This window comes from Balaenoptera acutorostrata, chromosome 11, assembly GCF_949987535.1.
Source record: "Balaenoptera acutorostrata chromosome 11, mBalAcu1.1, whole genome shotgun sequence".
Taxonomy (NCBI): domain Eukaryota; kingdom Metazoa; phylum Chordata; class Mammalia; order Artiodactyla; family Balaenopteridae; genus Balaenoptera; species Balaenoptera acutorostrata.
In genome coordinates this window covers 68,739,891-68,766,853 of record NC_080074.1, presented here as the reverse complement: position 1 = coordinate 68,766,853, position 26,963 = coordinate 68,739,891, and the positions used below count along the sequence as shown (strand labels likewise).

At 34.3% G+C, this 26,963-nt stretch overlaps 1 protein-coding gene across 1 annotated transcript in view; it reads left to right on the top strand.

Moving 5' to 3' along the window:
* ARID2 (AT-rich interaction domain 2) overlaps nt 1–26,963 on the top strand; it is a 175,000-nt gene that overhangs the window by 144,843 nt on the left and 3,194 nt on the right. The window contains exons 17-20 of the mRNA XM_007179224.2: nt 15,248–15,386; nt 15,479–15,564; nt 18,393–18,516; nt 18,606–18,697. Of these exons, the coding sequence (XP_007179286.2) occupies nt 15,248–15,386; nt 15,479–15,564; nt 18,393–18,516; nt 18,606–18,697 (441 nt within the window). The remainder of the gene's footprint in view (nt 1–15,247; nt 15,387–15,478; nt 15,565–18,392; nt 18,517–18,605; nt 18,698–26,963) is intronic.

Genomic DNA, 26,963 nt, shown 5'->3' with positions numbered 1-26,963 from the left:
GCAAGTTCCGCCTCCTAATTTTCTTTTTCTGTGTTTCTCATTATTGTTTCAAGCACTTACCTTGCACCAGGCACTGTGTTAGGTTTCGAAATTAGAGTGATGTATAAATCAGACTTGATACGTGCACGGATATTTATCCTTTCAAATGAACTTTAGAATGTTTCCAGAGATCCCCCCAGGAAAGCATGTTGGGATTTTCATTTTAATTCCTTTTAGTGAATAGGTATTTTTGTTTGTTTTTAGGTAGTGAATATTTTTCCAGTATTGATTTTTTTCCTTGCAAGAAAAAAGTATCATCCCATGGTATTATACTCTTTTTCACCCCAGTAGAGCTTTAACATTTTCTTCACATAAATCCTGCAACTTAAGTTTATTGCTAGTTATAGTTCTTTTTTCTTGTTAACCATAAATGATCTTAACTTCTACTGTATTTTTAACTGGTGGTTGTTTTCTGTATTTATGCCTCTTAGTTTGTCCTCTCATCCAATTATAATATCTAATGTTTCCAGAACAGTTATATAATAATAGAGTGGTAATATTTATCTTGTTTCTTCAAAAAAATTTAATAGACTATTTTTAGAGCAGTTTTAGATTTATAAAAATGTTGAGCTAGTAGTGCAGAGAGTTCTCATATACTCCCTCTTCCCTGTGCAGTTTCCACTAATATTAACACTTGAATTCGTGTGGTACATATGTTATGATTGATGAGTAGTATTTATACATTATTATTAACTAAGTCCATAGTTTCCATTAGGATTCATTCTTTGTGTTATAACTTCTGTGGATTTTGACCATGCATGATATCATGTATCCACCATTATATTATCTTACAGAATACTATTACCACCCTGAAAATCTTCTATGCTTCACCTATTCATTTGTCCTCACTGCCTCCCTTCCTAACCCCTGATAACTATTGATTTTCTTTCTTTCTTTTTTTTTTTTTAACTATCTCTGTATAGTTTTTCCTTTTCCAGAGTGTCATATAGTTGGAATCATACAGTATGTAGCCTTTTCAGACTGGCTTCTTTCACTAAACAATATGTGTTTAAGGTTCCTCCATGTCTTTTGTGGCTTGATAGCTTATTTTTATTGCTGAATAATCTTCCATTGTTTGGATGTACCAGTTTGCTTATCCCTTCAACTATAGAAGGACATTTTGGTTTGGGACAATTATAAATAAAGCCACTATAAACATTTGTATGCAGGTTTTTGTGTGGACATACTTTTTCAACTAATTTGGGCAAATATTTAGGATTACAATTGCTTGATCATATGGTAAGACTATGTGTAGCATTGTAAGATACTGTCATACTGCTTTCCAAAGTGGCTCTGCCATTTTGCATTCCCACCAGCAATGAATGAGAGTTCCTGTTGCTCCACATCCTCGTTTGATATTGTCAGTTTTTTCAATTTTAACCATTCTGTATCTCTGTTTTAATTTGTATTTCCTTAATGACAAAAGATGTTGAGCATCTTTTCATATGCTTATTTACCATCTGTATATCTTCTTTGGTGGGGTGCCTATTTAGATTTAATTCATTTTTTAATTGGGCTGTTCGCCAAGTTCCTAGTAAGCCATGGGTGTTAGAATTTGTCAGATGCTTTTTCTACATCTATTGATATAATCATATGATTTTTCTTCTTTAGGCTATTGATGTGATGGATTACATCAATTAATTTTTGAATATTGAACCAGCCTTCCATACCTGGAATAAATAAATAAAATAAATAATTTTTTTCCCAGCTTTGCTCAAGATATTTATTCAGTGCTCTCACAATTGGCCTCAGTGGCTCAGCAAAGGAGTAGAGCAGGGTAGGGGGGCCCACAGTGAAAAAGTGCATCATTCATTTTTCATTAGTATATAGTTCTTTTTATACATTGTTTGCTTTGATTTGTGAATGTTTTTCTTGATGATTTTTACATCTATGTTCATGAGAGATACTAGTCTAGTTTTTCTATCTTTGTGTGAGTTTAATACTAGGATAATGCTAGCCTCATAGAGTGAATTAGGAAGTATTCACTCTGCTTCCATTTTCTTGTAGGCGTCATAGAGAATTGGTATCATTTCTACCTTAAATGTTTGGTAGGATTCAGCAGTGAAACCATCTTGGCCTAGTGCAGTTTTTTCTTTTTTTCTTTTTGGAAAGTTATTAATTATTGATTCAATTTCTTGAATAATTACAGGCTTATTCAGGTTATCTACTAATCCTTGTGTGAGTTTTGGCAGATTGTATCTTTTATTGGTCCACTTCATCTAAGTTACCAAATTTGTGGCATAGTTATTCATAATATTATAATATTATAATATTATTATTATCCTTTTAATATCTGTGGGGTCAGTAGCTAGAGCTCCTCTCTTATTTCTGGTATTAGTAATTTGTGTTTTCTCTCATTTTTTTCTTTTTTAAGCTGGCTAGAGGTTTATCTCTTCCAGCTTTTGGTTTTGTTGATTTTCTCTCTTGATTCCCTGTTTTCATTTAATTGATTTCTGCTCTGATTTTTATTCTTTCTTTTCTTTTGCTTGCTATGAGTTTACATTGCTCTTCTTTCTCTAGTTTCCTAAGATGGAAGCTTAGATTATTGATTTTAGATTGTCTTTTCTAATACATACATTTAATGCTATAACTTTCCCTTTGTATACTGCATTAGCTATATCCCACAAATTTTGATAAGTTGTATTTTCATTTTCATTTAGTTAGAATATTTTAGAAGTTTGTTGTTTGATCTCCAAATATTTGGGGATATTTCAGCTATCCTTTTGTTAGAGATTTCTAGTTTAATTCCACTGTGATCTTAAAGCATACTTTTTACGGTTTCTATTCTTTTAAATTTGTTAAGGTATGTTTTCTATCCCAGAATGTGGTCTATCTTGGTGAATGTTCATGTAAGCATGAGAAAAATGTATTTTCTGCTATTGTTGGGTGAAGTATTATATAAATGTCAATTAGATCCAACTGATTGATGGTGCTGTATAATTCAACTACATCCTTACTGATTTTCTGCCTGCTGGAACTGTCATTTACTGATAGAGGTGTGTGGAAGTCTCCAAGTATAAAGGTGGATTTGTCTATTTCTCCTTGCAGTTCTATCAGATTTTGCCTCATGTTTTGATGCATCTTGTGTTAGGATTACATACCTTAAGAATTGTCTTTGTGAAGAATTGACCTCCTTACCATTATGTAATAATGTCCCTCGTAATATCCTTGCTCTCAAGTCTGTTTTTTCTGAAACTAATGTAATTAATCCAGCTTTCTTTTGATTAGTGTTAGCATGGTACATATTTTTCCTTCCCTTTACTTTTAGTCTATCTCTGTCTTTTTATTTAACCACAGATTGTTTTTTATTTACTCTGCCAGTCTTTGTCTTTTAATCAGTGTATTGAGACCAGTCATATTTAAAGTGATTATTGATACAGTTGTATTAATGTCTATCATATTTGTAAATGTCTTCTATTTATTTCACTTGCTTTTGTTTCTTTTGTCTGCCCGTGTTATTCTGCTTTTTTGGTTTTAATTGAGTACTTTATATGGTTCCATTTTCTCGTCTCTCTTACCATACCAATTATACTTCTTTGAAAATTTTTTATGGTTGTCCTAGAGTTTGAAATATATATTTACAGCTACTCGAAGTCTGCTTTCAAACAACAATATATGGCTTCATGGGTATTTTAGGTACCTTGTAACAAAGTATTCTTCTTTCCTAGTGTCCGTTATGCCATTGCTGTCATTCATTTTACTTATCCAAAAGCTATAATCACCAAATACATTGTTCCTATTATTTTGAACAAACATTCCTCTATTATAATCAGTTAAGAATAAGAAGTATAAAATATTTTACCTCCATTTGTTCCTTCTCTAACACCCTTCCTTTCTTTATATAGAGCTGAATTTTTGACCTCTACCACTTTCTTTGTCTCTAAAGAACTTCTTTTAACATTTCTTGTAGGCAGGTCTGCTGTGCAAATGCACTCAGTTTTTATTTGTCCGAGAAAGTCTTTATTTCTCCTTCACTTTTGAAAGACAATTTGTGGACACAAAATTCTAGGTTGGTGAGTCTTTTTCTTTCAATACTTTATAAATATTTCACTCTACTCTTTTTGCTTGCAGGGTTTCTCAAGAGACATCCAGTATAATCTTATCCTTGTTCTTCTATCAGTAAGGTGTTTTTTTCCCCCTCTGTCTTCTTTCAAGATATTTTGTCCTTGACTTTTAGCAGTTTGAATATGATATGCTTAAGTGTAGTTTTTTACATTTTTCCTACCTGATGTTCTCTGAGTTTCCTAGATCTGTGGTTTGGTGTGTCATTAATTTTGGAAAATTCTCAGCCATTCTTATTTCAAATATTTCTTCTGTTTTTTTTCTCTCTTTCCTCTTTCTGCCATTCTCAGTACACATATGTTACATCTCTTGTAATTGTCTCCCAGTTCTTGGATGTTCTGTTTCCCTTTTTTTCATTCTTTTTTGTCTATATTCTTCAGTTTGGGAAGTTTCTATTGACATATCTTCAAGCTCACCAGTTCTTTCTTTTACCATGTGCAGTCTACTGATGATTTTATCAAAGGCATCCTTTATTTGTTACAGTTTGTTTTTTTAAAAATTTCTAGCATTTCCTTTTGATTCTTAGTATCTTCATTTCTCTGCTTACATTCTCTTCTTGCATATTACAGCTTTTTTCGTTAGAGCCTTAGCATATTAACCATAATCATTTTAAATTCCCAGGATGATAATTCCAAAATCTCTGCCATGTCTGAGTCTGGCTCTGATGCTTATATTGTATGTTAAGTCTGTGGTTTTTGTTTTGTTTTGTTTTAACACCTAGCATGCCTTATAAGTTTTTGTTAAAAGCTGGACATGTATCGGTTAATAGGAACTAAGGTAAATAGACCTTTAGTGTGAGTTTTGTGTTTATCTAGCAAGGAGTTATGCTGTGTTTAATGTTTGCGCTTGTGTTTGGGTTTCCTTAGATTCTCCTTTTAAAGTAGAGTCTGTATCTTACTTATAGCTCTCTCCGTTGTAATCCACAGTCACTATACCGGAGCACTGTTGATGTGCTGATAAGGTATTGGGGAGGGGAAGCATTCTATAATCTCATGATTAAATTTCACCTTTTTTTTTTTTTTAAGTGGATTTGAGTCTAGGGACTATGACTTTGAGAAGAGTTTCTTAGCCTTTATTTTTCTCCCCTTATGTGAGACAGGGAGTCTAAATGGGCTCAAGTTTTCTGATTGCTCTTCCCCTTGGTCAGATTAGGCTCTGGTAAAGTAATTTTTCTTGAGAGCAGGCCTTAATTAAGGAGAAAAGAACACCCTGGGCATATTTTAAAATGTTACTTTCTCACTCTCCCTGTTGGAAGTGCTAGGGAGTTGTTCTCGTCTTCACCATGAGAACCTGCTACGGTTCCTGGAAATAAAACTCACAAAAGTGTGGGCTTTCCCCAGAGACTGGCCCTTCAGGATTTTTTGCCTTTCAAGATAGTCCATACTGGGTCTTCATCAATTCCTGCTTCAGTACTCCTACCAGTTATTGACTTAAGCAGTTAAGCAGTTATTTGTGTTTCTCTGTATTCAACTGTATGTCTAGTTTTCAGGGAAACAGTTTGCCTTGTGACCTCAGTTCTCTGATATTTTAAGAAGAGTTGTTAATTTTCATTTTGTTCAGCTTTTTTCTTGTTCTGAGGATGGGAGTGACAGCTTCCAAGCTCTTTATATGTATGAGCAGAAACTAGAGGTCCTTATTCTTATCTTTATTCTTACTAATATATTGTCAGCATGATGTTAATATCAGTTTATAATTGAAATATATAAACAATGTATGATTATATTTTGTCTTTTTTTTTTTTCAAAGAAAGGATAACCCCCAAAATTCCCTGTAATAAAAAACACCTATGAACTGCTTTTTTAATTCTGTGTAGTTGGCGAAAGCACTCAATACCTCTGGGTAGCCAGGAATTTACATTCATTGTTTTCAGTACTGTATTTCTTGGCCACAGTGTTCTTTGAATGGGCAGTGTCGGGATAAAGGAGAAATTTGAGAGAGCCCCTCCAACTTACCTCAACAATAGGATCGCTGCTTTTTGCCTTATGTATAGGGGTTTTAAGTCATATTTTGTTTGCACAATGGGTTCTACTGCTATAAAGATATTTGAAAGCCACGTTTTTAGAATATGCTTTTCCTCATAGATATCTAGTTAATAATTGCTACTGAAAAGGTGAAAATTAATCTACCTTTGGGAAGAACATAGTCTATGTTGTTTTTCTATTTAGAATTCCATCATTAAAGGTCAAACCAGAAATGTAAAGAATCTCAAGTTTATTCTAAACAAACATGTCCAACAGGGAAACCGTTCTGTCTAGGAACCAGGGACTAATATTTGTACTAATAAAATCAGTATTCCCTGACCACCTTGGAATCTACTCAAGTGATGCTGAGGTTCAAATTACTGGGTTCCTACTGAACCTTATGCAGTAGTAGTTCCTCCTAAAGATTCTAACATAGGTTTTATTACTCCTACTATACAAGCCTGAATAATATTTTTATATCAAGGTGAAGTTTAAATAACTGTTGGTCTCATGGGAAATAATAGAAAATAATAACAACCACCACCAGCCTCACTGTATGCTATGAATGAATAAAAACTTATAAAAACTTATAGGTACTAGAATTTGTATTCTCAGTAAAGGTGCTTCTACTTTGTCTAGAAATATCATCCAAAATTTATGGTAAATCTTTAATTTCTTCTAGTAATTGAAATTTCAAAAATATTGTAGTCATTTTTAATAGTAAAATGAAAAAATTGAAATATCTAACAAAAACTGATGGCAGTTTTATACATTTTATTTAATGTAAAGAAGTATCTAAAGACCAGTTGAGTGTGATATATGAAACTGCCATCTTGATTATTTGAAAATATTTGATAAGTAAGATATCCAGAGTTGAAATTTGTAATTCATGATACTGTGCCTTCATCAATGACTGCTTACTTCAGTTAAGTTGCCAGTTTAAGTTGAAATTAATCAATAAGATTGATCAACAGGATGGGTTACATGGAATAGGAGATGAAATTCATTTTATAGCATCTTTTGTCAGAATTTTGTGGTCATAAAACCAGAAGATATCTTCAGAGGGTTGATGCTTTGGCTTCTGGAAGTTTTTTCACATTAGTACACTATCTGGCACATAAAAGGCTTTTAATTAATATTTGTTGAGTGCATTAATTGAATGAAGATTAACTAGATTGATTATGTAGTCAACAGTTCTTTGCTGACCTAGTTTGTTGGCATTGTGTCTTTTCAACCATCAAGATAACAGTTCATCATTGTGCTATTTTTACATTTATAAAATCATTTATATTTTATGTAAAAGCTCTAGAATCACTGGGTATTTTGCTAATACAACTAATAAGCCTTTATAAATGTAAGATTAATTTCATGTAATAGTCTTTTTTGGTAACATTAGTTTGAGGAGTATGTGTTCCTTGTGTTCCTTAACTACTGACCTGCCGTAAATAAAAAAGTATTATTAGGAAAAGTCCCAATTTCCTCCACAGTTGATGACAGAGTTGTTTTTTGGTTTGTTTTTTATTTTTGTTTTTTGTTTGTTTGTTTGTTTTTTACCTTGCTTCCTTCTTCCAAACACTGAATACCAAAGACTACTTAAAGATGGTACCTGAAAGCAAAAAGTTATATACCATGAGACAAATTTGCTAAATTGTGTTGAAGTCCTTTTCATTGTTACTTAAAATATTTGGGAAAAGAATTTCTTGGGGTGAGAATCTAGCCTGTAGATTCTTTATTTATTCTTTGGACACTGTGTACAAAATAAGGAGAATTATGTACCAATGCTAATCTCAAGCCTAGTATACTTTCAGAATTTGCCAGCATTTTAAAAACAGAAAAAATTTATAGCATAATAGATACTGTGTATAAAAGTGTAGTGCCTCAGTTTTTACCTAGTAATGAATGTATACATATTATCCAAGTAAACAATTATGTATCCTAGTATAGTAGAAAAATATCAGATCTTTGGTGTTAGACATATCTGGTTTCAAATCCCAGCTCTTGCCACATAGTTCTGTGGCTCTAGAAAGTTATAGAAAGCTTGAAAGCTTGTTTCCTCAGCAGTATAGTGGGGATAGTTTTGCCTTCTTCTGAGAGCCATCATAGAATTCAAATAACATGATGTTTGTGAATATGCCAGATACATAATAAGCCCTGAGCAAACAGAAGTTCAGGTACTTTACACTGTGTGCAGCTTTGTCAAGAACAGTGTGAGGTGGTATACTGTCATAGCTTTCAAGAAATTCAGGCAAGTATCCTAAGTCTCAAATTTATTTGTGTGCTTTATTTATCTCATTAAAAACACACGAATACACACATCACCATTCATTTTTATCTCCAAGCTCATGCTTAGTTTATTAAGCATAACATTATTGTAATGCCTAAATTGTGCAAATATACTTCCGTACTACTTTTCAAATGTGAACTATTATTTTAGCCCATAATCAGATTTTAGTGGAGGGTTCACATTTTAAAAGCATATTTAAACAAGATCCCTGAGAATATGTTGTCTGTTTTGCTGTGTAAAATATGTGACTACATCACAGAACAGTAGGTTAGTAGGAGTTGGTGCTAGAGGATCAAAGAACAGATACAGAAATCCTTTCCTCTGTTAGTTTTTAGTAATATTACTACTTTTATTAATATTTTATTATAATATTATTGATATTATTACTTATTAGGAGGAAAGGAGGCAGAGCCAAAGGCAGTTGGTTTTTGCTGTCCTCCTTTGGGAACCCCCTTCCTCGGTTGAGATATTTCCCATAAATTGTTACTGGGAGGCAGGACAATAGGCCAGATACTTGCTTCTTTCCTCATTGCCTTTGGTAGCTAAGCCAGTCAGTCAGTCGTTCCTATCTGTGGCTTTGAATCTGGACTGACTGGGGCAAAGAAGCTGAGAGTGGAGAATTCATTTCTGTAGCAACAGCAACATTTAATTTCCAAGAACACAAGTACTGATTTTGGGCTGTCCAGTTTGCATTTGTAATTTTTAGTCCTATGTTAAAGCAATAAACTAATTTCTTTTAATAGCTGTCCTTTTTTTTTTTTTTTTTTTTTTGGCCGTGCTGCGTGGCTCGTGAGATCTTAGTTCCCTGACCAGGAGTCAAGTCCATGCACCCTGCAGTGGAAGCTCGGAGTCCTAACCACTGGAGCACCAGGGAATTCCCAGTAGTTGTCTTTTTTTTATATTTTGAACTTTAACAACTGGATATAATAAAATTGGGTTTAGTCTCCCAGCAAAGTTGTTGGTTTGGGCTTCCCCCACCTCCAAGTTTTAGCAGCTTTTTACTAAATCTTTAAATACAAATAATGTGTACCTTTGATATTTCTTTTGCCGTAGAATATTATCTATGTAAAACAACTAGATATCAAGGGTTGACGTAAAAGGTAATTGTTCTACAACTAATAATATAGCTTTTTTTAAAACCTAAAATATGTTTGCAGTGTAGATTTTTTTGGTATATCATTTATGTGCATTTATTAACATTTAAATGCACACCTTGCTTTTAAACTAAAATTTTCTTACAAAATATATATCCCATGTGTTTTAAGTCAAATTAAATTTTTTTGCAGCAGGAGGGCTATTAAGAGGGATATGGAATACTTTTTGGTCATTAAAGAAAAATAGCCTGCCAAGAACTTGAGCAATTAAGAAAACTGTAAATGAAACTACCTGAACTGAAGTGCTATTTTCAGCCCTTTTAGTTATGTTTTAAAGACAAAGGAAACAATCTTAGCTTTATAGATAGAGATGTTTGCTTTTAAACTGTTCTTTTGCATATGGTGAATTATTAAAATATCATAACATTTAAAATGTATTATTAATATATTACCTCCTTGCATAGATTGCAGGCTTTTAAGTAATAAAATCTTAAAGTAGTAGAAAAAGTGTGCTTCATTTACTTCACTTATGTTTTCATGATGCCTAAGGAAGTGTTTGATGGTAGGAAAAGTGACAATAATAATCACAGTATGGATTACACCAATAAAGTAATGGTTTTTGGCTTTTAAAAGTTTTGGTAGAAAGTGATTTAACCTTCAGTGTTTGCTTAGGGGAGTTGGAATCAGGACACTTGCACCTAGTAGCCTTATGTGAATAACTTGTTTAGTTTAACCAAACAGCTTTTAACTAGGATAAAAGAAAAAAGGAATTTGGCTGAAAGGGATTTCAGTGAAAGCATAAAAGCTAATCCTGAGCTTTAGCTGCAGTTATTTACATAATGAGCAGGGGACTAGCCATTATAAATTGTACTGATGATGTAATTGAAAATAATATATATCTTTGAAAGATGGCCAATGACTGAGAAAAAAAGCATCAGATATAGTTACTATAATAAATGTATTAGGTATTAAATTTTGTATCACTTTGTCAAATATTGTAAATCTAGTTTCTGTCTTTTGTGAAAGTAACAGGATCAGAGAAAAAGTGTTGTTTCTATTGTTTTTAGTTGGAGTAGCATTTATATTGTTACACTTAAGTATAAGATTCAGTAGAAAGGAAAAGATAGAAGATGCAAAAGAACAGGTAGTTTATGAAGGAACACAGTAGCATCCAGTGTATAAGTGAAGGAGTTAACTCTGGAAACAGTGACTACTTCTGGGTAATATCCAAGGGAAGGAAAGATGATTAATGACAGAAGATTTAATATATAGAAAAAGGAAGTTAAGGAAGCTCTAGTAGAGTAACTTAAGTTCCTTCAGTAATAACCTTTTTTTTTTTTTTCAGAGATATGAAAGTCCCTATACACTAATACAGGTGAAGATGAGCTCTAAAATAGTAAGATTGAGGTTCAGTGTTTAACAAAAGGTGAAAGTTTGGAGCAGTTTCTGTGGGGAATGTTTTTAGGAGCAGAAATTAATAAAATGAGTTGTGAGTAATAGTAAGAGTCACTTGATAATCGGGACCATAAACTTGGAGGTGGGCTAAATTTTATTGAGCAAAGCTTGACAGTTTTGGAGTTGTGGGAAAGAATCTCAGAGTAGATGATTAGTCAGATGGGCAAGGTTAAAAAAAAAGAGGTTACCAGTGCCACCACTACAATGACTACTACTAGTAATAACGATCGTGATGATAATTTATTGTTGGCATACTATTTGCCAAATAATTTTACACGTATCATCACATTTAAGCCCCCCAACCACCCTGGAAGCTAGATTAACAGTAAGTAAAATGAGTTTCAGAGAAAAGTTATTTGCCCATTTCCTCTGCCTGTGGTTGTGTGTCCCCAGAGTTGTGTGTGGGGAGGGGGGGAGGCACCCTTCAGATTGTACATGCCAGAAATTGTATATTTATTACAACAGTTTTTCAGCAGATGGCAGTAAAGAATCTTAAGGAAGGTATTCTTTAAATTTGTACAAAGGCACTATATAATCATACCGTGGCAGCAGTATATAAAATTGTATCAGTAACAGACCCAGTCTTAGACTCACAGACATAGAAAACAAACTTATGTTTACCAAAGGGGAAAGGGCATGGGGGAAGGATAAATATATGTATAACTGAATCACTTGCTGTACACCAGAAACTAACACAACATTGTACATCAACTATACTTCAATTAAAAAAACAAAACAGACTCAGTTTTGTTTAAAAAACACATATACACAGAGAAGACTTAAAGCATATATACCAAAATGTTAGCAGTCTGGATAATTGGATCACAGAGAATTTTTATTTTCATTTGGTCGCTCTTTTGAATTTTTCTTATCTCTTTAAATGAACATGTTGTTTGTTTTGGGGGACTTGGGGTAGGTTGTTGATGGAAAGGTAGTAGTCAGGAAGATTGTTTAGACACACTTGTAAACAGTAGTGACATCCCATTTCATGTCTTATTCTTCTCCATCTCAGAAAAATCCATAGTGTTCTGAAAACTCACTGTTTTGCATTGAAATTACATTTAAGCATTTTAAATCCAGATATTCCACTTAGGGGATTTGGCATCCCTAACTTCTCTCCACCCTCATATGATCACTGTAGCCAACTTCATCACTATTCTAGAACTTCACCTTGTACCATAGTCAGTCAGAGACTGGTTTGTATGACTCGAACAGTTAGATGAATAAAGAAAAAATAGACTTAGGATGAGGGGAAACATAGTAGGTAAGAGGGAAATAATAGATTCTGTCTTGGGCAGGTAAAGTGAGCACTTAAAAATTCTTGTCTTAAAACCACACACACACAGAGTTGTGTATATTTAGTAATTTAAATTGATCTAAAGAAGTACTAACTTTGTCCTTTTTTCTTGTGACTGGTGAATTCATCAATTTTATGTATTGTAAATAAACTTGATTCATTTAATGTATTGCAAAATAGTTTAAAAATAGATACCATTTTGACTAGTGACAAGTAGTAGTACATTTGGATTTTGGTTTGTGTGTCTGTGTGTGTGTAAACAATTTTACTTTTCAATTAATAAATTAATAGTATTTAGGTAAAATCTTAAAAGTACAATAAGAACTGTTTTCTTGTGACAGTTAGTTGTACTCCAGTCATATATTTCATATTAATGAAATCGCATTATGAGTACTGAAAAGTAAAAGAAATTCCAAAACTAAAAATGTACTTACTGATTTTAGTTACACAGTAAACTTTTAAAAAATCACACCCCCATGAGTTATTTATTTTATAACTAGAATTTTGTACCTCTTGACTTCCTTCACCTATTTCACATTCCGCCCTCCCGTCTCCTGCCTCTGACAACCACCAGTCTCGTCTCTTTACCGATGAGCTTAGTAGGAGGGTTTGTCTTGTTTTGTTTTGTTTTTCTTTTTTTCAGCTTCCACATATTAAATGAGGTCATAGGGTATTTGTCTTTCTCTGTCTGACATATTTCACTTAGCACGATTCCCTTGAGGTCCATCCAAGTAGTCACAGATGGCAAGATTTTGTTCTTTTTTTATGGCTAATATTTCTGTGTGTGTGTGTGTGTATACCACATTTTCTTTCCATTCATCTGTCGATGGACACTTAGGTTGTTTCTGTATCTTGGCTATCGTAAATAATGCTGCAGTGAACGTGGGGATGCACATTTCTTTTCAAGTTAGTGTCTTCATTTATTTGGATACATTTCCAGAACAGGAATTGCTGGATCATATAGTAGTTCTATTTTTAATATTTTGAGAAACCTCTATATTGTTTTCCACAGTGGCCACACCAATTTGCATTCTCACCAAGAGTGCACAGGGGCAGGGGTTTTGTTTTCTCCATATCCTCACGAACACTTCTTATTTCTTGTGTTTTTGATAGTAGTCATCTTAACAGATGTGAGTTGATATCTCTTTGTGGTTTTGATTAGTGATGTTGAGCATTTTTTCATGTACCTGTATGTCTTCTTTGGAAAAATGTCTATTTAGAACCTCTACCCATTTTTTAATTTTGGGGTTTTTGCTGCTGAGTTGTATGAGTTCTTTATATATTTTGGATATTAACCCCTTATCAGATATATGATTTGTAAATGTTTTCTCCCATTGAGTACATTGTCTTTTCATTTTGTGGATTGTTTCTTTCGCTTTGCAGAAGCTTTTTAGTTTGATGTGGTCCCACTTGTTTATTTTTGCTTATTTATTTTTGCTTATCGTTGGCTTTGTTTTTGGTATCAAATCTACGAAATCATTGCTGAAGCCTATGTCAAGGAGCTTACCACCTATGTTTTCTTCTAGGTGTTCTATGATTTCAGGCCTTACATTCCAGTCTTTAATCCATTCTGAGTTAATTTTTTTGTATGGTATAAGAGAACAGTCCAGTTTCATTCTTTTGGGTGTGGCTATCCAGTGTTACCAACACTGCTTATTGAAGACAATGCCTTTTTTTCTATCATATATTTATCACAAATTAATTGACTATATATGGGTTTATTTCTGGGCTTTCTGTTCTGTTTCATTGATCTATGTGTCTGTTTTTATGCCAATACCATACTGTTTTGATTACTATAGCTTTGTAATATAGTTTGAGATCACAGCACGTGATGCCTCCAGCTTTTCATGTTTCTCAAGATTGCTTTGGCTTTTTGAGGTCTTTTGTGGTTCCATACAAATTTTAGGCTTGCTTGTTCTATTTCTATGAAAAATGCCATTGGAATTTTGATAGGGATTGCATTGACTCTGTAGATTGCTTTGGGTAGTGTGGACACTTTAACACACTACACTAATATTAATTCTTTGAACCCATGATAGTTTTACAATAAACTGTTGGTAAGTATTTATATAGATGAATATAAATGGTATGAAATATGTCAGTTACAATGATTTTTGACCTTGTCTTTTATAATTCAGTATTTAATTCTTTTGATTAAAATTTATTTTACAATGCCTATCATTTCCTGAAGGAATTTTAATTTGAAATATATATGTGCTCCACATCAAAAATTGGCTCAAATATAGATACGTTTATCTGACATCCATAAAAAATTAGATCCTGAGAGAGCTGCCATAAACTTCAAAGATATTGACTGTACAAATATTTGAGTTACTAATTAGTAATTGAATTCTTTTAACGTATTCTTTGCTGTCTGGATTCCAGTATTCTTTCATTACCATGTATTCTAATTAACAAGGGAGTATAGTATCTGATTTTCTTCAGGTTTCTGTCCTTGGCCAGATACACTCAGGCATTTGTATTATTAATATTAAGCCTCAGGGTCTGGAGTGAGTAGGGTGTGATGGTGGAGAAACGAGAGACATGACTTCTTAAACATGGATGGACATACAAAATGTGAATTCAACTAAAAAGTCAGAATCACCAAAATGTGTAGCGTTTAGATTTTTAGATTGAATATGCTAGAGTTTATTATATGTAATATGAAATCTGATAAATGCTTGAGCAGCTTCTAAAAGTGCAAGAGTATGGTATTTGTTTATAAGATAATGTTCTGTTGTGTTTTAAAATGAAATTTTATTTACTTTCAAGAGATTCTTAACTGACCTTCATTGAAGGTAGGGAATTGAGAATGAAACATTAAGCTTAAAACAAATTACCAGAAGTGTTCAGAACAATTGAGTATTTGGCTTTAAATATAAGCAGAAATTTAAAAAATATTCTTTGAAATGAAATGAACTTGAAATTTGTTTGCAATATTTTGCTTAATATTTCTATATATTGATCTGGAGCTTTTGTATTAGGAGAGCAGGTTTTCTATTTTAAAGAACATATCTAAGTGTTAGAAAACTTCTACTACTTTTATTTTTTGTAGGTGGTTTCAGACCCCCTCACAGGTTTTCTACCATGCAGCAACTGAACATGGAGGGAAGGACGTATATCCAGGGCAGTGTCTTTGGGAAGGTTGTGAGCCTTTTCAGCGACAGAGGTTTTCTTTCATTACCCACTTACAGGTACACTTTCTTAATTCTATTTGGTTTGTAACTCATTTGGTTGTGTTAAAGATCTTGATGCATGTGTTTTTTACTTCCTCTTTCTCAAAAAGGACAAACACTGTTCAAAGGATGCCCTGCTTGCAGGATTAAAACAAGACGAACCAGGACAAGCAGGAAGTCAGAAATCTTCTATCAAGTAAGGAATCTGAGTTTACTTCCTGTTGCACAAAAAAAAAGACAAATCAGGAAACCAGGCAAAACTTAGTAATAAAAGGCGATTTAGTGTATCGGGAGACGGGAAACCTGGGTTGTAGTCCAGCTCTACCATTAACCAGCTATGTGTGTGACCCTGTTCAAATTGTGTAAGTGCCCTAGAAATCACTTCTCATTTTGGCTGGACCACATGGTCTGTAAGTACCTTGTAGCTCTAATATTTTGATTCCACTATGTAGACAAGTCATTGGAAGTAATGACAGATGATATATGAGAAATGCTTTGTAAACTGGAAATAAATATATGGTTCTTTGTCCTTGAGAGAGTAGTTGAACGTGTACTTGATAATGGCAAAGAGATTTATTCTTACAGCTACTCCTGAGGAGAGGCCAAGGTGGCATGTGAGGGTCCAGTATAAAATTGTATATGTCACATTTACTATATGGTTATTCATTTACCTATTATTTCATGAACACACACTTGTAGTCAAGTTCTGAGTTAGCTGTAGATTCCTGTAAGGTCCTTATTAGATTTACATAACATTTCCTGTTCTGTTTCTGAGGCCTTTAGTTGTACACTCTGTAACCTAAAAAATACAGTCAGCCCTCCATATCCTCAGGTTCGGCATCTGAGGATTCAACCAACCAGGGATCAAAAATACTTGGAAAAAAAAAATTTCAGGAAGTTCCAAAAAGCAAAACTTGAATTTGCCATGCACTGGCAGCTATTTACATAGCATTTACATTGTATTAGGTATATAAGTAATCTAGAGATGATTTAAAGCACACAGGAAGATGTGTGTAGGTTATATGCAAATACAGTCGTCGCTCGGTATCTGCCTGGGATTGGTTCCAGGATTTTGGTATCCACAGGGGATCCTGGACCCAATCCCCCGTGGACACCAAGGGACAACTGTATTTTAAATTCTCATAATGTGAAAATAAATTAATTTGTCACCATTTATTGAGATACTGCTGTGTACTGGGCATTATGCCAGACATAGGGACTTCTAAGAACAAGATATAGTGTAACTTCACAGAGTTGAAATTCTAGACAGAGAACTAGAAGTATAGGAACACAGAAGCTGCTTACATACTTTATTCATTCCATTACTGTTTATTCTCTCCATTACTATTTATTCCACGTGCTAGGCACTAAGGTATAGCACGAGGTATACGTGACCAAGATGTTTTGCTGTTTTCAAGTCTGGAGGTGCAATGAGAGGTATAGGTAATTCTTATTATATGGTGTAATAAGTCCTAAAATGAAGATATGCACAAGACACTGTGAGAGCCCACCTAAACCAATCTAGGAGACCAGGGAAGGCTTTCTGGTAGAAAACACATCCAAACTGAGACCCAAAGAATGAGGAGTAAATAGCTGAGAGTTTCATAAGCCATAATCATGAGTTTGGATTTTACCCTAAAGGCAGTAGAAAGTCATTTTTCTGCCAAGTATCTTTTTCTGTAATTTTCACTGTACAGTTGACCCTTGAACAGCACAGATATGAACTGGGAGGATCTACTTATATGTGGATTTTTGTCACAGTAACTACTACGGTGCTGCACCATCTGTGGTTGGTTGAATCCACAAATGTGGAACTGTGGATATGGAGGGCCAACTGTAAAGTTATATGCGGATTTTTGACTGCAGAGAGAGTGGGTACCCCTAACTCCCGTGTTGTTCAAGGGTGAACTGTATTTAATTTCTGTGTATTATGTAGCCTATAAGAGTATGTTGCAGTATGTTTGATTTTGCTCAAATTTGGAGGAACTTATATTTGGTATATCAGTTACAATCAATCAAAAATCTTTGTCACTTATACATAAAATCTAATAATAATTTTTATCTGTGTCCATATATAGATATCCTTACTTGTAGACATCTATATGTAGATATAGATAAAAAGTGGTTTACAATTTAAAGATTGCTTTTATGTTAACTTACTTAATATTCAGAATTAGTTTACTTATGTAAAAAGGTGCCAGAAATATCCCCACTTTACAGATGCAAAACCTGAAGCACAAAGGGGCAAACTGAACTTGAAAGTCATGCAGCTAGTTATGGTGTCAGAAATAGGATTTCCTCACTGTGAGCCAGTGCTCTCGCCACTACTGCCCCACCAGAATACAACAGATACTGATACAATTTTTCTGCTTGGCGAAGGAAACCTAGAGTAGTTTGAAATCTGATTTTATATAAAATCTATCTCTGCAGTCCCTCCATTCTGTATCTTTCCTAAAGGACATTAGAGCTATACTGAAAGAATTGATTGAAATTAGTAAATAATGACGAAAAATTATGTAACATAGTAATAGTTTGAAGTGTAGTAGTTGGCATAATTTTGTATTATTATCATATTAAGTTATCTTTTCCTGGGTGACCTATACATATACCAGTACATCCTCAGGTAATATTATTTTACTCCTAGGTACAGTTTAGCAAATATAATTTGCAGCTCAAATTGTGGACTAGTCTTTGTTAACATCTTTACATTGCATTCAAAGATGTGAACTTCACAACTTTGAATACTATGTTGTATTTATATATGGGCTGTACCAGAACATCTGTTGTTTTCTTTAAAGTTGATAGATTGGAAAATAAAAGACTTGAAACTTCTCCTTGATACCAAGAGCCCTTATGCCTAGGCTGACGCAAGAGTAAATATTACTGCTGGGCCACGGGAGCTTTTACTCACCCTGTATCCAGAGTTTCAGAGTAACCACCTTAGGGGTTGGCAGGTTGGTCATTCGTTATCAGTCTGTCTGCAGCATCATGTTAACAATCTCTTTCTCTCTCTGGTCAATTTAGGCAGCCAGCTGTAGGGGGCACAAGCTCAACTCCTAGAGCACAGAAGGCCATTGTGAATCATCCCAGTGCTGCCCTTATGGCTCTTAGGAGAGGATCAAGAAACCTTGTCTTTCGAGATTTTACAGTGAGTAAGCCTCGAAAGCCTTATCTCTAAAGGTGTGCACACTGTGTGATTTAGATCTTTATTCTTTTTCTTTTCTTTTCCTTTTTAAGGATGAAAAAGAGGGACCAATAACTAAACACATCCGACTAACAGCTGCCTTAATATTAAAAAATATTGGTAAATATTCAGAATGTGGTCGCAGGTGAGTAATCTGTTTTCTGTAGCCAGAGTGAATCTAGATTATTTTACTTTTACCTATAAGTTAATAAGGTTAGATGTCTGCATTTTATTCACTGCTTTTCTCATCAATTTTTGGATATGTCCGAAAGCTTATGTCAAGCTCAGGCCATCATGGATTCTTAAAAGACAAAAAAGTAGAAGTTGAAACAACCAAAAGGTTTTCTTTTAACTTGTTTCATCAGGTTAAATTTCTTGCTGGTCATAGAATTTAAGTTTATTTTATTTATTTATATTCATTTATTTATTTTGGCTGCATTGGTTCTTCATTGCTGCGTGTGGGCATTCTCTAGTTGTGGCGAGCAGGGGCTATTCTTTGTTGCGTTGCATGGGCTTCTCACTGCAGTGGCTTCTCTTGTTGCGGAGCACAGGCTCTAGGCGCACGAGCTTCAGTAGTTGTGACACACGGGCTCAGTAGTTGTGGAGCACGGGCTTAGTTGCTCCGTGGCATGTGGGATCTTCCTGGACCAGGACTCGAACCCATGTCCCCTGCATTGGCAGGCGGATTCTTAACCACTGCGCCACCAGGGAAGCCCTGATCATAGAATTTAGAGCAAAATGTAGATCTACAGGAGAAAACTTAGGAGTTTACTGGGAGGAAAAATGAATTGCTCACTTGAATCATGTGGAATTAGAATGGAATTCAGTTTGATAATTACCGTTTTAATGAAACCATCAAAGCCATACGTGTGCTAAGATTCACTATAATACTCTGAAGTTTTAAAAGTTACTTTTTAGGGGACTTAAGAGAAAACTTAGAATTTTGTAGATCTATAGCAACTGGGAACAATAACTCTAACCCTAGAGAGAGCAAATGTGGATTTGCCTCCCTTGTCTCCCTTGAAGCTTGAAACTAGTATTCTAGTATTATTCCTCCTCCATCTTCAGCTGACCCAACTGAGGCTCCTTCATTGGGAAGTTGTCCTCTGATGCATCTTGCCTTCCAGATAGTGATTTTCTCTCCTAGTCTCTCTCCTCTCACATACTATTAATCGAATCTACCTTGGTTCTCCTCCCCCCATTTTACCTTGTGTTAGGTCTTTAATGATATTTCTTGCAGTAACCTTCCAACTGGACTTTCCAAACATAAAAACAGTGCCATCAATAACAAAAAAAAAAAAGCAGTTAATTTAACTATATCAAACTTTAAAGCTTCTGTAAATTAATGATGAATAAAACTTAAAACTAAAGTTTTTAAAAAGTATTTTTAATGACAAAAGTTACTATATTTAGTGTATCAAGTATTCCCACAGAGGAATAAGAAAAATTCTTAACACTCAAATGAAAAATAAGCATAGTTTTTCAGGAAAAAAAAAGAAATATGAAGGTTTCGTCATTAGCATCTCCCAGCTTCATTCATAACATGAGTTCTTCCTTCCTTTCTCACTGTATTTCCCTCCCCAACCCTCCTTTTGCTACATTTCAATTTTAGCCAAACTAAACCACATGCAGATTCCAACCATGCAAGACGTCTTTCGTGTTGCACTTTTGTACATTTGTTCCAGTGCTATAACTGTCCTCCCTGTGTTGTGGCCCATTTAGTATCTGCAAGCCCTCCCTGATTCAGCTCAGACGTTGGCTTCTGTGTGCTGCCTTTCCTATGCTGTGTTCCCCTTCCTCATTGAGTTTGTTCTTCTCTGTTTTTATAACATGTCTGTCTTATAACATTTCATCTTACTGTTTTGTAAGTAGTTTTTTATGTGGCTTTTTTCCACTACTGACCTAAATACAGATTTTCTCTGATTAATCTTTGTAGCCCAATTGCCCAATACGTCAGAGATAATCCCTACTTCCTATTCATCCTTCAAGACTCAACCCAGGTTACCTCTTCCTTTCCTGACATCTCCCTCACTACCTACCCTTGACCTAAGGTGCCCCCCACACATTGCATTGTTACCACCTTACATGATGAGATCTGTGAAAGCAGGGGTTGAATATTTATTTTTGTTTTTGTGTCCTCAGTGCCTAGCATAGTGTTGGGAATATAATAGTGATTCAATAAATATTTGATTGATAGACAGATGGAAGGGAAGAAGGTCTCAAAAATTCATTTTTTCCTAGAGTTCTGATCTGGAATTTGTGTAGACAGTTGGAATTCTAAAAGTAATTTTATAACTTTTTCCTCACATTCAAATTGTACATTCTTAGGCTTACAGCAAAGCCACTTTGGCTACATCTAATATAATTATTGAACCAAAAGTTTTCATCTTACAGTTTGTGTTTTGTTGTTGATTTTGTTATTTTATTTAACTCTAAACCTTCTAGATGTCTTTTGGCATCTTCAGGTGCTATGATCTTAGAAAAGCAGAAGCAAAAGAATTAAAACAATCCATTAAATTCTTCCCATTCACCCTCCCAGTCTGGGTTGAAATCCCCATGTAGAACCTCTATTGAATATCTCCAGTAATGAGGAGTTTTGCTAGAGCAGGAGTACTGACAGAATCTGGCAAAGCATATGTGAAGAAAAAAGTATAGGAAATCAGATATTGCAAAAGATAATTCTTTGTTGATATATTATATTTCCTTGTCTCTGGTGGAGTAAGTTACCAGGTGTGATTTTTTTTTTTTAAACTAAAGCAAATTCTATTTGCAATAAGAAAATTACAGGTCAACAGGAAGATATATGGAAATTTACTTTCATTCTTACAGTACAGTATACTGAAGAGTATGAAATGTCAGCATTTTTAAAAATTTTAAGTTCAGAGTCTGATTGAATAATGTAAACTTTTTAAATGCAGTTTATCTCCTTTATGATTAAACTTGAGCTTTGGAGAATTGCAATATATTTCTCCTCTTTTTGATGTATACCTTTTGTCTGTGTAATACATGGGTCTTATTTAAAAATCAAATGATACTTTCACTGATAATGAACAATCTGAAAAAGAAACGAACAATTCTATTTACAATAAATCAAAAGAATAAAATACTTAATCACATTAACCAAGGAGGTGGAAGACTTGTACATTGAGAACTATAAAACATTGCTGAAAGAAATTAAAGAAGACGTAAATAAATGGAAAGACATCCTTTGTTCATGGATTGGAAGACTTAATATAGTTTAGATGTCAATACTACCCAAAGCAATCTACAGATTCAATGCAACCCCTATCAAAATTTCAGTGACATTTTTGCAGAAATAGAAAAATTTGTTCTAAAATTCATATGGAATCTCAAGGAACCTTGAATAACAAAACTATCTGGAAAAGGGGGAACAAAGTTAGAGGACTCACACTTTCTGATTTCTAATTTCACTGCAAAGCTATAGTAATCAAAGCAGTGTACTGTCTTTAGTGACATAAAGACAGACATATTAACCAAGGAAACAGAATGGAGAGCCCAGACATATGTGGTCCTTGCATATGTGGTCAAATGATTTTCAATAAGGATGCCAATTCTCTATTCAATGAGGAAAACTGGAATGAGGAGTTGGGAAAACTGGAAATTAACATGCAAAAGAATGGAGTTGAACCCTTACCTAACACCATATGCAAAAATTAACCCAAAATGCATCAAAGACCTAAAAGTAAGAGCTAAAACTATAAAACTCTTAGAAAAAGCTTCATGACATTGGATTTGAGAGTGATTTCTTGGATATGACGCCAATGGCACAGGCAACAAAAGAAAACATAAACAAATTGAATTTCATCAAAATTAGAAACTTGTGCATCAGAGGACACTATCAACAGAATAAAAAGACAATCAACAGGATAGGAGAAAAGAATTACGAATCAAATATCTGATAAAGGGGTTAATATTCAGACTATATAAAGAACTCCTAAAACTCAACAACAGAAAGCAAACAAACCAAATCAAAAATGGGCAGAGGACTTGAATAGAAATATCTCCAAAGAAGATAAATAAATGGCCAATAAGCATATGAAAAGATGTTCAACATTACTAATCATTAGGAAAATGCAAATCAAAACCACAATGAGGTACTTACTTCATACCCATTAGAATGGCTATTATTAAAAACTAACAAACAAAAAATCGAAAACAATTAAGTGTTGGCAAGGATGTGGAAAAATTGGAACCCTTGTGTGTTGCTGATGGAAATATAAAATGGCACAGCCACTGTGGAAAAGAGTGTGGCCATTCCTCAAAAAATTAAACATTTTATTCAGCAGTTCCACTTTTGGGTATATACACAAAGGAATTTAAAGCAGGGAGTTGAACAGATATTTATGCACCATTTTCATGGCAGCATTATTCACAGTAGCCAAAAGGTAGAAGCATCCCACGGGTCCATCAACAGAGGAATGGATAACTAAAATGTGTGTGTATATCTACAATGGAATATTACTCAGCCTTAAAAAAGAATGAAATTCTGATACATTCTACAATGTGGATAAACCTTGAAGACATTGTGTTAAGTGAAATAAGCCAGGCACAAAATGACAAATATTGTATGATTCCACCTAAATGAGGTACCTAGAAAGTAGAACAGTGGAACAGCCCCCAGCAGGGGTTGGGAGAATGAGGCAGTGGAGGGTTCTTGTTAGTCGTGGGAAGATGAAAAAGTTCTGGAGATGGATGGTGGTGATGGTTGCATAACAGTGCCAATGTACTTAATGCCCCTGAACTGAACACTTAAAAATGGTTAAAGTAGTAAATTTTGTATTATGTATATTTTACCACAATTTAAAACTAAAAACAACAACAACAAAGGAGGGATTCGGGGAAGATGCAGAGTGGCTACTAATGAGTATTTGGTTTCTTTTTGGGATGATGAAAATATTCTAAAATTGATTGTGGTGATGATTGCACAATTCTGTTAATATACTGAATACCACTGAATTATACACTTTAAACAGGTGAATTGTGTGGTATATGAATTATATATCAATAAATCTGTTACAAAATTTTTTTTAATTAAATGGTAAAGCTTATAACAAACTATATAGTCCCCTACTTCATTCACCCTTCCTACCCACATCCAAGGGAGAGCTTTCAACAAGTTGAGCTAATTTTTCTGGTATTTGCCTCCATGTTTCTAAATAACATGTTTATGTTACTATTTCTTAATTTACCTATTTTACACTTTACCTGTTGACTCTCTTTCTGTTGAACACTGTTAAAACCTCTCTTCCTTACGCTTTTCATTTCCTCATAATATTGTTACATCTTAAATCAGATGTTGTTGTATTGTTTGATGATGAGCCACGTGCTACTGTTTTACATTTCTTTTTCTCTCTTTGTTTTTGGGGGGTTAATGATTGTCTTATTTCTTGATTAGCTTTTAATGGGCCTAATGCTGATTTTCCCATATATTTCAATCAGTATCTTTCAAGCCTATGTATAAGCTATCTAAAAACTTAAACACAGTTGTTAAACCTCTGTCAGTTCTACATTTTTTCCCCTTGGAAACTGGCCTTGGAAGTCTAGACAGCTTGCTTTGTAGGCCTGGTACACAGCTGTCTTTGGGAATTCCTTCTATGTTGAAACCTTTTTCTTGAATCCTACTTACTTCTTTTACTTGAGTTCCTCCCTCATTGTAGTAAGGTACGTCCTCCAATAATTTCAAGACCCTACCTGTCTGAAAATGTTTTTAGTCTACCCTTAGTCTTGATAGTTTGGTTAGATATAGAATTCTAGATTGAAAAATCACTTTCCTTTAAAAATCTGAGGACATTGCTCTAATGTCTTCTAGCATGCAGCTTTGCTGTTGAGAAGTCCAGTGACATTCTGATTCCCATTCCTTTGTATGAGATCTATTCCCCCACCACCCTCCGGAAGTTCTTAGGGTCTTTTTTTTTCCAATTTCTGTTATTCTGAAATTTCATGAATGCTGTGTCTTGGTGTGGGTGTTTTTTGTTGTTGCTGTCATTGAAGTGGGCATTTCATTTCAGTGGATCCTTTCAATCAAGAGATTCATGTCCTTCAGTAATGGGAAACTTTCTCAAATGTTTCTTTTTATAATTCCCTGCTATCCATTGTCTGTTCCCATTTCTAGAACTTCTGTTTTTTTGGATGCTAGACCTTTGTAGAGTGATCCTCTAACTTTCTTTTCTTTCTTAGCTTTCATTTTTGTCTGTTTAATCTGTTTCCTAGAAATTTCCTTGACTTTATCATCAAATCTACTGCATTTTTACTTCACCTGCCATGCTTTAAATTCTAAGAGCTCTTTTTAAGTTGTCAGTTGTTGCTATTTTTATAACATCCTCTTCATAGGATGAATACAGTGCTTGTTCATCTCTCTCTCAGGATATTAATGCCAGTAGTCTTGAAGTTTCTTCTGCTCCTAGTATGGTTGCTGTGTACTCGAAATTCTTTGAAATGTCTGAGGATTTGGGGCTTCATGTTATATTTTAAGAATGAAATATGTGCTAGCTAGTTGGAAGCTCTGGGTGCATGACCCCCACGTGTCACTAGTGATTGCCATTTTAGGGTGACCCCCGATGAACCAGTTTGCTTCCTAGAAGCCCCTCAAACATCAGTCTTCGTAGAGATTGTTTCTCCAGGGAAGAATCTTTGATTTCCTTGCCTTTAGAAGTGGGCAACTTGAAGGAGAGTCCGTGAGGGCCTGCATTGTGGAAACAGAATTGGGGGTGGGGTGGGCAGGAGGATCTCACTTTCCTTCACACTGTCTGTGTCTCTGTAAGTCCTAACCCTTTCTGGTTTAGTTTCTCCAGAAAATGAATTTCTTTTATTCATTTTGGGAGGGAAAGGAGATAAACTTGTATCAAACTGTGCTATTTTCCTAAAAGCCGATTTGTGTCTTAAATTGTTTTCACTAATGCTACTTACAAATTATTTCTTATCTATTAAGTGCATTAAAGTGACACAAGGGGGCTTCCCTGGTGGCGCAGTGGTTGAGAATCTGCCTGCTAATGCAGGAGACACGGGTTCGAGCCCTGGTCTGGGAGGATCCCACATGCCGCGGAGCGGCTGGGCCCGTGAGCCACGGCTGCTGAGCCTGCGCTTCTGGAGCCTGTGCCCCACGACGGGAGGGGCCACGATAGTGAAAGGCCCGCGCACCACGATGAAGAGCGGTCCCCGCACCGCGATGAAGAGTGGCCCCCACTTGCCGCAACTGGAGAAAGCCCTCGCACGAACCAAAGACCCAGCACAGCCAAAAATAAATAAATAAATAAATAAATAAATAAAAATTAAAAAAACAAAAAAAACAAAAACAAAAAAAAAAAAAAGATTAATGCATTAAAAAAAAAAAAAGTGACACAATGTTTATCCTTTGTTAAACATATCAAAAAGATAAAGGAACTTTTGAAATTTGAAATTGGAAGAATATCATTTTATACAACAAAAAAGGCATATTTCATTTTTTATCTAGTGAGTGCTTATTTAATTCTTTAAAACCTCCCAAAATAAAAGATATTAATTTATAGAAAAAACGAAATTGTTACTTTAAAATCATCCTAGTGATTTAAATGTAGTCTTTCTAGTTTTATCCATGTGACATAAAAATAAAAGAAAGAATACTTTTTAACATGTGACTGTTCATCAGTTTGGAAAATATGATTTTACTTGTTAAGCTTTTGAAAGTAAAGGCTTTTTGCTTTGTCAAAATGTTCATTGATTATAGAGGGGAAATAATTTGATTCCACTTAGTAGGTTATTTTTAAATCAAGTATTTTATGGCTATTTTTTCTTTTCCAGAAAAAAAATTGTAGACATTTTATAGTTCATTTAAAAATTTGTTAAATAAACTTTTGAGGTAAATCATGCCTAAAGAAAAGTAAAAAACAACAGAAGTGTGAAGCTCAATGAACTATCACAAAGTGAACCACCCACATAACCAACCATCCAAGTTACGAAATTGATCAACACCAGTACCACGGAGTCCCTCCGAGTGACCCTGGTCTTTACCCTGTCCTTGTCTGTGGGACCATTGTCCTGATCTGTAACACCATAGATTAACTTCACTTGATTTTGAACTTTATATAAGTAAAATCATATAGTATATTTTTTTCTTGTGCTAGCTTTTTTTTTCTCAGAATTGTTTGTGAAATTCATTCACGTTGCATGCAGTAGTACTGTGTATATATAGCAGTATAGAATTCTGTTGTATGAATATACTCAAATTTATTTTTTCCATTCTATTTTTGATGGACATATGGGTTGTTTCCAGTTTGGGACTATTAAGAATAATGCTGCTATGAACATTCTATGAACATTTTTTGGCCATATATGTACATATTTCTGTTGAGCTTTTATGAAGGATTGGTGATTCATTGGTGCTTTATTTTAGTACATAATGCCAAACAATTCCA